Raw genomic sequence first — 12067 nt, 5'->3', positions numbered from 1 at the left:
TTATAGAGGATACTAACTAAAGCAAGAGACAATAGAGTTAAACAATTGTTAAATACCTTTCCAAGTACCAAATCTGTCAATCCGGACTTCTTCAAGAAAACAGCTGCATCAGAAGCTAACACTCTTCCAGTATTGGCAGAATCAACCTGGGAGCAGAAAAAAAATTCACGTCACAAAACAGCTTTGTAGATTAAAAATATATATAATCTTCAAAATCAGTCTTTCTACCCACGAAGAACTGAAACTATGTAGAATTTGAGACATGATAAACACTTCAAAGGACAGAAAAGAGGCAAGAGAGAATGTTCTCTACACTTCCTAAAGAGGAAGAAACAGAACCAAAATTGAAATTGTACCAATAAATCAACGTGCATGGAAAACTGAAGGACATGCTAGTAACTTAATACTAGCATTAGATTTGCCGGTATCCCCTTGTGAAGCCCATTGGTTTCTGAATGCTTGCTGACCACTGAGTCATCATGGCTGTCTTTGGATTAGCCTGCGAATGACTAGCGTGAAAGACGCTTCACACAGAACAGCAAGACCGGGTACATACAGCAGAACACTTGGTGGTGATGCAAAGCCAACACCTACAGTCCCACAGCTTTCTTTAAACAAAGCCTATATTCAATATTATGTTTCAAACATAAAACCAACCTTCAAAGTTCACACACGCAGCAGACATGAGGTGCTCAAAGCAAACACCTCCCAAAGACATGTTTAGAACTAGAAAGCAAAAGACTTGCAGAGAATTTATTATTTGCAAAGTATGCTGAAGTGGATGAAGATTGAAGATTGTCTTCCCTGCTTCTGCTTCTAAAATACATCAAAAAACTCCAAAAGCAATCCTGAAAACATTATTTAATAGGTTGAAAACAAAAGATGTTTTCACTTTTACAGCTAATATGACTGATTAGGAGAGGTTGTTAATTATTTTCCAGTCATCTATTTCAGTTTGTGTGGGAGAGCTGTTCATAATATAGGCAAGGAGTTGCCAAGTCACTGCAACAAGTCCCCTTTTCAGTTAGAGGAGCCCATCTTTTACATAAGCCAAGTACTCTTAGCATCCACTCAGAAAGCCTTTAACCTAGGATTTTTCTTAGCTTTCAAGAAAGTCAGAGCAATACAATATCAGCTGTGTTTATTTTTAATTTCCTCACTTCCAACCCAGAGGAAGGAGATTTTGAGGGATTTAAGCAAGCTTCTTACTTAATCTGATACGGATACAGTTTCTTTTCTGTGCAAATAATTCCCTAAAATGAAAATGAAGATGGTGGGTTTTTTTCTTTTTTTTTTTGGTTTGTTTTCAAAAAAAGGTCTGATTTCAATTTCTTTACAAACTATTTGACTCTTGTATGCTGGGATGGAGGTACTTACGAAGCATTAAAACAATGCAGAAAATTGGCTTATGTTTGACCATTGCACTGAGCAGATTGCTGGTATTTATCATCAGCTTGACACAGCTCTCCTCCCACCCCAGTGTGCAAAAAGCAGGTTTTTTTTTCATAACTGTATCAGACAACAACTACCTTGCTGCAAGTTGTCTTTTATAGGGCCAGAAATGATTAAAACTTTAAAATGTACGTGACCTCTTTAGGTCACAAGGTAACAGTGAATTTCAATTCAGATTCATCAAGAATTCATCAGCAGCTCAGGCATACTGCTTACCTGTTACAATGCAGCACAAGTAACCGCCTGCTAATTTATCATACATATTTAAATGTATCCTTTAACCTCATGCTGCTTTGAGAGTCAGTCTAAGTATGGTCAAGCAAAAAAAGAAAAAACAAAAACTTATTCAAAGAGAAACATCCCTATTGACAGGTTAAGGTTTCAACTGCATTCTAAGTACAAAGCGCGGGATTTAATTGCCATTTCACAATACACATTATGTAAAATGAATGACTAACTCTGTGATAGAACTGGCAGAGTACTAAGCATCAGAGCTATTTCAGGTGATGAATTTATTCTCAATTTGTATGGAATGCTCTTAAGTGTTTCTGGTATGAAAGAAGCAAGACATGCTCTACTAGCACTGGAAGACAAAGGGAAATGTCTTTCTCACATAGCTACTCTGAAAAGCTGACATATCCTTATAAAAGAGGGAGAAGGAAAAAGTTATCTAGTGCAACTGAAAGCATTTAGACATAGTACATTCCAAAGCTACTCTTTAGGAAAAACGCTTGCAGAAAAAGCATTTGGCCGAGCAAGTCAGAAGACTAATCCTGTGGAAAACAAATCCACTGGCACAATATAACTCGCAGTAACATCAGGTTCAAGGAATCCCCGTGACTGTACACTGCCAGACAACAAACAGTGCTCCGATTTCACTAGGCTGCGTAAGCCAATGAATGCAAGATGTTAAGGGACTTCAGAACCAGGATCACACTTGTGCGGAAATTCACTTTCTGTACCCACCTTTTGGTTTCACACTTCAATGGTTAAACAATTACAATTGAGAGGAAGAGACGGACAAGTACCTGACAAAGATTATGCGAGTCAGTGACAAGAGTCAGTAGTATTGGGCTAGGAAACCTAACATGGAGAAAGGTGAGTTCCTTGCCTTGTGACCTTGTAACATTCACCACAATAAGGGATTCTCTTAAGGACTTCAAATCTAATTCCTAGGGACAGATGCACAGCAGACTTGTTCATCAGATTGAAAGACAATTTTGTGAGGGTGATACTATCTCCTTCCACCTTCAGGAGCCATCCTAACTTTGATCAAGGCAAACTCTCTCTTACTGCTCAGCAAACTGCTACTCCCCTTCAGTGGAGAAAAAGCCTTCTTAAAGTAGAAGAGCGAGCTCAAACTTTTGAGACGTCACAGGCTGATACACTGTTTTATGCACTTGAGAAAGGGATTAATCCTCTAAGCACAAACCAAAAAGAGAGTGTTGATAGAAATCATGATCTTCTCTCTTCCCTAGCAGGGCAGCTTGCATTCTAACGTTGATAACCAAAACCAAAAGAAGTTCCTAAATAAAAATGTCATCGTATACACGATATCCTGTCTTACAACAAACCAACAGGAACATTAACAGTTGCACAACAGGAGAAAAACATCCTATTAGGTTGCTTCAGAGGTTCAACAGTTATTCACAAGTCTTTGTATATATGTATATATAGGCATTTTTTTTATACAATTCATTTAGATGTTTCTTTAAATGTTATCATATATCTGTCATTACATAATCAGATATGCAAAATACAAAATATTGATATAATACAGTAGTTTAAACAGCTTTTTTTCGGAAAAAAAGCTGTATTTATAGAAATTAATACACCTTACTGTTGCTGGATCTAACTATAAAAGATAAGTTATGTATAAAATTCCAAAGTCAAAAGATTTATCTGTTGAGGGGAGCTGCAAGAACTACACATATTCTTTCAGCGTTCAGTGGCCTTCCAACCAGATTTCACTCCTTACAGCAGCTGGTAAGAACCTTGGACCACAAACACAAGAAAACCAGCTTCATTTGTAAAAAGGAAAAGAAAAAAAACATATCCCCACAGTATTTAGCAAGGGTATACTCCATTCCAACAGCTAACGGTCTGGTATAATTGTAAAGTAATGTATGTTACACATACGACAGTTTGCTAGAAAATTAAATAAGTCATCTTATAACTAAATTTATTCTGATATAGCTCAGACCCAAGTGTTAGTGACTACAAAAATATATTGTAAAGTAGAAGTGTTTGCCTTGAAATTCAGTCATTTACACATTGCTAGCCACGCTGAAGTCTAGAGCAAAATAATATTATTTTATACAAAATAAATTTTATTTTCTCAACAAGAATATACATACCTGTCGGTAGAATTTCTCATACACTGGATTTGCACTTGACAGCTATACAAGAAGAAAAAAAGATAGAATTAAACAAAATCCATATTTCAACTGTCTTCTGCCTATATAGCTAAAGCTAGAAAACACTTTTTCTGGTCTTCAGAGAAACATTAAGCATTTATATAATTCTATTTATTCGGCAAAACAATTAGGACTACGACAGCTCTTTATACAGTAACTTTTAGACGACTTCTTTTTTGAAGGCAGCGATACTAACCGCTATCAGATTACTATCAGGGGGGTCAGCAGGCTGGGCAGTATGAGACAACAATTCCTGAGCAAGATCAAATACAGACAAACGAGAAGAAACCTGAAGTGACACAGTCTAGGAAGTGCTCACTTACGAATACAAAGCCAGACAGTTTTATTTCATTATCTACTGCCTTGTTCCTTAGAATTTAGTGCCATACACAACTAGTCTGCAAAACTCGCAGACATCCAAATTAGTTTGTGGATGGACAACTAAATCCAAAGCAATGATGCAAGAAAAAGTAATATTTTAAGTTAGTTTTTTTCAACTTGAATCATTGCCAGACATCACTTCTGCCTTAATTCCACTGCCATTTACCAGACACTTAGTACTCACCTAAACTTAGGTGAGCAAGGATAAAACGCCATCATTGGAAAAGGCTTTTTTTTTTTCTTAAATTGAACCGTTCTTAGAAACTCTATTCAGCCAAACAAAAAAACAAGCCTGAAATCACACAGAAGCTAGTAAACTAGTATCTGTTCCTGTACCAAGGACCTTTGGTCAAGAGATTCCCCAAAAATGTACTGATAGGGTTCCCTCACTTTCCCTGAAGTTAGAAGAGGCACAAAATTAGATGCTGTTTTCATGAAGCGCACGTTGCATGAAGCAAAGATTGTGTGCGTGACTGGGCGCATTTATGCGGAGGATAAGCCTAGAATCATTGCAATGGGGTGCCTTTGCAACCCCAGTTGGAAAACGTAAGCACAACAGAAGTTAAAGTGAGTTCCATGTCATAAAAAACTAATTTTGAATATGATCCAGAAACTAGAATTTTCCTCCCCCTTAAGATGAATGTGATCTTAAATTTCTGGGTCGCACACACAGACCTTCGCACGAACTAAATCCAAACAAGGTAGTTTTTTCCTGATTTAAAGTTTAGAAATTTGCATTGAAAGACAGAAACCAACAGTATGCTAGGCTGTCATCAATCACAGAGTTAGAGAAAAGACTTCACTACAGCACATGTAAATAGTGACTATTTAAAAAAAAACACATATTTTCCTACAGCAACAGCTAATAAAGTTGCCAGACTTCCACACATGCCGATTATTGAAGAATGTTTACTGGGAAAGTTTGGTTTTAGAAACTATTTAGAAATTGGGGTTTTAGCATGATCCCGTTCAAGTACAGAAAGCATGCTGTATTAACAGAGCACCCCACAAGGCAGATGACAGAGAACAGCCAGAGGTAACAGGAGCACCTGCTTTCAGATCTTTAAACCCGAATATTCACCAAGAACACTGCCCCTGAGGCACTCAGTTTCTAAGAGCCTCACAGCATTGCTCAGTCTCTACTTTTCGGGGTTTTTGTTTACTTCTTTGGGGTCGTGGTGGTAACAAAATTCCACGTGCTGGGAAACCTCCGTCAGTACACGAAGGTTTATTATTTCAGCCACTACCTAGGCGGGCATTTGCATATCCCTCAAACCAGCCTGACGAAATACATTCACGCTTTGCCAGACCTGACCACCGCAGCGCCAACCCAACGCCACTTTCTGTCACTTTTCAACGTGCCCCAAAGCATACTTACATTTTCTTAACTACAAGTGCTCTGCTTACTGACTCGGCTACAATTTCAGTGGCAGTCTAGAGGAGCAACTCTCCCGAACATTCAAATATTTCCAAAATTCATTAATTCATTGTAATGTAACAGCACAGACACAGAATCAAATTAAAGCTACAAGCAAAATAACTGGAACAACGTTGGCCAGCGCGCACTCTCGAAGCATCAATCCATCATCCCTCTTGCCCAATATCCCCCTTTGTTCAGCCAAAAGTTTCATTCTTACAGCCAGACCTATCACTGTCACTCCTGGAAATATCGAGTCCTGCCATGAAAACACTAAGTGCAAAACAATCTCTTCATTCAGCGCTTGGAGCGCAGGCCAGTAATTCTTGTTTATTTCATTAATGTTTCCAATACCCATTTGACCATCAGTATCGCTGCAATAACTGGAATTTCCTGTGACGACAAATAGAATAATAGTAACAAAAAAATTCCCAGACTATTTTTTACTAGTAACAGACTTGTTTTTCCCGTGAAGTATAAAATAAAAGATATAAATGTCTGGGATATTCTTGATCTTCTGAGAGAAGAAGAAAAACACTGTTCTACACCCTCTGAAGCGCTGTTGTAAAATTTTCTTGTCAGCGTTCTTTTTGTGGGATTTATAATGTGCAATTGCAGAGAGTAAATTCAACTTGTTTTCAATGCAGAAAGGAAGGAGGGAGAAAAGGTCAGATTCCACTGCACACAAAAATAGAATTACGTTATTACGATTCCCTTCAGAAGTTAATCACTTCACAAGAGTCATGCCTGCTCTAGTAATTACAGCCTTTGTGACAAAACCAACTTCAGAATGCTAACCCAGGAAACAGAAGCCACCTTCAGGGACACCTGCCTTTTCATCTTGTGGTGCCAATCAAGGTGTCAGTGCCCCCAGGTTCTCACCCCCGGCACGCTCACATTTAGATGTAACACAACACTACTGCCAGGCTGGCCACCCCGCCATCCACAGCCTTCCTTTGCGCAGAAAAAGTTAAAGAGCCCAGGGTGGGAGGCTGTCTACAGAGAAAAACAGCTTCCAGGCCAAATGACACCATCTGGCAGTAAGTGTCCTGCACGTAGCTGTCCTCTTGCTCTTTCCTGGGTCCCGGGCAGACTCAGGGTGGCAAAGAACTGTTCCTCTGAAACGCAGCACAGAGCCTAGCTCTCCACTTCCGAAAAAAAAAAAAAGGAAGGAAGGATAAAGTACAAGTAGTTCCAAGTAGTTCCTCTCAGCACTCTTCCACCACTAAATGCAGCTCCCTCCAAGTCTGAGAATGGCATGAAATTAACCCCAAAAGACAAATGTAACATCCAGGGATCATTCTGCCTGGAATCCCTTCTACAGCAGCGTGTAGCCTGGGCACGGCACTGGCAGGAATACAAGCAAGAGCTAAACAAGTAAGGAAAAAAAAAAAAAGAGCACAAGGCCAAACAGCAGGTAAGTTTAAGGCAAGCTGGTTTTTATTATGATGCCCTTTCCAAAGGACAACAAAATGTTTTCCTACTGTTTTTCTCTCTTATTTGAAGTGCCTCACAGCAAAGCTTTCTACCACTTTCTGTTCCATGACCAAGAACAACTCAACATCAGCTTGGAGTTGATGCGCTTGGTTATAGGACATACACACACACACAATGCGTCCCTTGAAAGAAGGATCTGAATCCAGCCTTTGTGTATTATTTCCCCCCCCCCACACACACTATAAAACTTCCTCCAAGTACTGTCTTTTTATTACTACACTGACATTAGCACTATTAGTCTCACAGACAGAGGGAGCTACAGAGTCACTGTTCCAGGCTGTACAACACAGGACCAAAATGACAAGTATTGGTGCACATCCTGCACATTCACTTGTTTCCATCCAGTCTTCTGAAATTTCGTCCCACCTAGGTGAAAAAAAATCCATGCTGCTCCTCTACAATCATTTGATGACACAGTGTTAGATATCCCAAAACTGTTAAACAAGAGCAGACATCCCTCTCCAGATTTATTTGCTTGTACTTTAAGAGGTCTATTCGTTGGTGCAATCACACTGTTTCCCTTACATTTATGTTGAGGACATTAAACAGAGCTCTTGAGCGAAAGCTTCCTTGAGATTAAAGTTTTCCCCTACAGCAATAACACAAGATAAGAAAGTATTTATAGCAAATTTATATGCACATATATTGCCATGCACTTCAGAGTCAGAACCTTCATTCCCCTTGAACAGCTGAAGCATGCGCAGAGGCTCTGCCACCTTCTCTTTGCGCAGATGGCTGTCACTGCGTAATTAAATATGGTTCAATTCCATTTTCAAATCACTACAGGAAGCCTCTACCATCTTATAATCAGTACTGAACAAAGTCTGTAAAATGTGAAAAAGCAGCTCCACCGCCTTTCAGCTACTGTCTAACATGGCTGGTGCAATACCAATCAAAAATTTAGTTCTACCTGCTTTATAGGGGAGGCTGACTGGTCGTGCACAAGCTTAAACACACACACACATACACGTGCACACACACAGTCAGGTTTCTTTATCTTTTACAGAGGACAATGCAGAAGGACACATTTCTCACTCCTGTAAAATTATAATAAACTAAAATCCTGATTTTACCATTGTGTTGATCCCTAACAGAAGTCTGAAGATTGCCACAAACCTCAGGTGAAAAAGAATTAAGTAACTGCTGAGCTTTGCTTTTTGGCTCTGCATTACAACATACCTGTTACTACAAGACTCATTCATACTGTGTTTACATCCTATATACTCCAGTAACTGGCAATGTACGCATCAGACAGGTGTCCACCTTAGCGTCAGCTGTAATTCAGCGAATCCCTTAGTCAACAAAACACAGCGCTCTGGACCTGTGACAAGATATTGAAGTCTGAACTGAGACATGGGGTACAATCTTGTTACGTGACCGTCTCGTTTATTAAAGCAGCTCAAAGCTACTTTTTAAGATGACAACCACTTTTTCACAAAAGATGTATTTCATAATATCAGGAAAACAAGAAGGTATCTTACTATTCTCCCTGAATACTTCTGGACGCTCCCATCTTAATTTCCCCGAACCTTCAAACACACATGAGCAGTTTCTCTTACTGAACTACCACCTTAATTTTCAGTGGCGACAGGAAGTTTTTGAATGTCCACATTGCACGAGCCTTCAAACATCGCCCACACTCTTAACATGTATTTTCTGCATCTTCTGTCTTCATTTCCTTCCTCTGTAAATTAATTAAACCAGCTAAGCAGCCATATTTGGAAGATCAAAAATAAAATTCTTCTCATTGGCTATAGCTTTATTAGAGTTTTCCAACAACAGACTGCTAGATATGAACAGTTCCTTCTTACCGATGCTGTTTTCAAGCTGAAGGCAACCACAACAAAACATTCACTTGGTACAAGTTTTCTTAGAAGTTCCACACTTAATTCAGTTATGCTCAGACCATGACACTTACCGAGCAAATGCAAGTGGCAACAAGATATTGCTTAAGGGGTTCAAAATTAGGAGAACAGGACACTTCAGATTAAGTATATTCATTTTGCAACGCTCTTCAAGCACACTTGGTGTAATAAATTTCACTACAGCTACACAGGCCCAAAATATTTTTACTTATCAACCAACAGAAAGTTCCACGTTACTTAAATGAAGCTTTAATATTCAAATAAACAATGCTCAGCCCTCGCAGATACCGCAGCTGCAAAGCCATCTGAAAATACCCCAGTCCGATTTTGGAAACACCCAACTTCCTCATTGTGTTAAATCGGTCACAACCACATAAGAAGGGGAAAAAGAAAATCTGAGACAACTGTGAGCTCGACTGCAGGTCAAGCAGAACTGCCTCTTATTCTCTGCATGTTTACAGCAGAAAGCACCAGCCTGCACAGTTTGTCTCGCTGGTGTTAGTAATCAATCTAACTGCAGCCAGCAACCATCCCCTCCCACCACCGTACTCACTTTCACTTCCTCACACTACATCAGAATGGATTCAGAACACTTCGGACTTTCCATAACTCTAAAATGCCTGAAATTAGAGCCTACGTTGAAGAAATGATCTTTAGGCTTGCTTGACTTTCTAAGATTATTTTTATTCAAAGCACGCTCCTCCTGTCCCCACTCCCCAAAAAAGAACTCCCCACACAAATGGTCAACAACAACAGAACTAGCTTCCTCAATTTAACCACTGGTGCAAGTTGTAGTCACAGCGGTTTTAAGGACACTGGCAGTTTTTCTGCTCCTGTCAACGTTATCACATTTCTATTTAGTCCCTGTTCCATGTGACCAAAAAAAAAAGTACGTAAACTCTACAATGAAAGGATTACACAGCCTGTACGCCTGCAGAACATACTGTAGCAGGCACTCCTCCCCTCTCCCCATAAAAGGGCCAGAAGAGCCCATGCCCACAGAATAGCCCATAGAATTAAATCACTGGTCTAGGAAAACTTTGTCCTTCAACAAAGGCATGCTTTAAACGTTTTTCTTTTGCTTGAAGACTGTTGAAAGAGACACAGAAAATGCTAACCTAACATTTTTGACTATCAAAGCATGCTTTCACAGAGGGTACTATTACCTTCACAAGTATATTCCTTTTATTTCTTTAGACCTTTAAAGACACGTTTTCTCCACGTATTTGGAGTTCATGTTTTTAATGAACCACCCTTTCTTTCCTTAAAATGGTTGAGGATTTCCTCACAAGTCAACTACAGAACGGAATAACTGCCAACTGAGTAGTCTGGCTCCGAACTTTTTGGTTTCCTCATGCATGCGTAAGTGAGTCACACTTCTTTACCAGCTTTTACATACGTGTGACACCTGACGATCAGATTGAAGCATTCCAAGCAAGGAGCATGTGCACTGACAGGCCTGCCTCAGGCTCATGTCAGGTAGGAATGAAAACTTCTCATGTTCCTGCTACATGAAACAAAACAGTACCAGAAGTACAGTTCATTACCTACCAAATCTCTAGGGAACACGAAGCAGCCTCAACAGTGTACGAGCACACGTATGGAGGAATTCTACTGCCATCAAGGAAAAAAATTCAAGCAACAAAGAGGTTTAGGCAAAGAGATCACCTGGACACTAAAGATGCCAAAATTGTCCAAGCTTTAAGACCATGCAAGGTCCTTCATCGTAAGGGCCTGCAAAGTCCTTCATCATCAGGCACCTGTAAAGCCAGTGGGTGAAAGGGGTACCCCCACATCACACAGCTAACAAAAAAAGAAGTAAAATGACTTCCAAGGCGGTATCTCTGGAGCTAAGACACCGCTGCAACAGGCCTTTGAGCGACATCCTCGCAGCTCTTCTGCACCCAGAGCAACCCCAGCACCCCCTAACCCCGGCTCCTGCCCGAAAGCTCCTCGGGCACAGCCACGGCGCCCCCCACACCCACTTCACCACCCGCCTCCCACACGCGCGGGGCAGGTTTTGGGTTTTTTTTTTCCTGTTGTTTTGTTTTATCTGAGCCCGGCGCCCGCTGCCTTTCCCCGAGACAAAAGACCGAGGGCGCTGCCAGCCGCGGCCCCGAGCTCTGCGGGCTGTCCCCGGGGCAGAGGCACCTGCGGCCGGGCGGGGATCGCGGCGATCCCGGGGGACCTCCCCCTGCCTTCCCTCCCTCACACGGGGGGTCCCAACCTCCCCCACACCCCCCCCAGCCGCCACCTGACAGCGCCGGCGGCCGTTAGGCGCCCGTTAGGCGGCGGGGCAGGCTGAGGGGCGGCCGGGGCAGCAGCGAGCCGCTCCGCTCCCCGCTCCCCCGGGGCCCTGCCCCTGGCCTTCACCCTCCGGCCCGGGGCGGAGGGAGGCGGGCGGTACCTGCGTGAGGGAGAGGTGGGCGGCCATGCTGCTTCCATCATGCACCGGCCGGGCCGCAGGAAGGACGCGCCGCCGCCGCCGCCCGCCGCCCGCTGCCCAACTTCGGCAACTTCCCCGGCCGGGCCCCGGTCAAAACCCGGCGCCGGATCCGCGCCCGCCCGCCCGGAGTCGTCGGAGCCGGAGCCCGCCCCGAGAGGAAAACCGGGCGGTGGAGGCGGCTGGCTGGAGCCGGAGCGCGCGGGAGGAAGCTGCAGTGAAAAGGCGGAGCCGGGTGGGGGTTTGGTACGGATCGGAGGCTGCCTGCCTTTCCCGTGTGGGGTCTTGCGGGTGCTTCGCGCATGCCGAAGTGTTACATCCCCCTGGTTTAGTCATCAGCCAGGTGGGGAGCTCCCAAACTATATGGCTGTGGGGCTTTGGTTGTGACAGAATTGGGAACGGGGCCCAGAGGAAGCCGCGTGAGGCCGGCAGGATGAGCTGAGCCAACGCGTCCTCTCATGGCTCCACATGGCCAGGGTCAGCCCCGGCCTCCTGCCTCTGGTCCTGCAGGAAGGGAAATGCCGGCCAAGGAGCCTGTCGCTCCCTGAGGCTCTCCATGCTTTCTCCTACGGGGGAGAAAGCACAAGCAGGGGGG

The 12067-nt window shown here is 42.7% G+C and overlaps 1 protein-coding gene across 7 annotated transcripts in view; it reads right to left on the bottom strand.

Annotated features, from left to right (window-relative positions):
• The window catches only part of EPS15 (epidermal growth factor receptor pathway substrate 15), a 47663-nt gene extending 35978 nt beyond the window's left edge, over positions 1–11685 (bottom strand). For 2 of the 7 annotated variants that reach the window (XM_080603274.1, XM_080603279.1), the window contains exons 1-3: positions 11437–11682; positions 3810–3851; positions 57–146 (exon numbers count right to left, since the gene is read on the bottom strand). In XM_080603274.1, coding sequence (XP_080459400.1) covers positions 57–146; positions 3810–3851; positions 11437–11463 — 159 coding nt within the window. In that variant the 5' untranslated portion in view covers positions 11464–11682. Of the gene's footprint in view, positions 1–56; positions 147–3809; positions 3852–11436 lie in introns of all 7 variants that reach the window. The other 5 variants (XM_080603276.1, XM_080603277.1, XM_080603278.1 and 2 more) reach the window with 5 other exon arrangements.
• Positions 11686–12067: the final 382 nt, after the last annotated feature.

Source organism: Anser brachyrhynchus, assembly GCF_964034855.1.
Source record: "Anser brachyrhynchus genome assembly, chromosome: 8".
Classification (NCBI taxonomy): domain Eukaryota; kingdom Metazoa; phylum Chordata; class Aves; order Anseriformes; family Anatidae; genus Anser; species Anser brachyrhynchus.
This window is presented reverse-complemented; position numbering and strand designations above follow the sequence as displayed.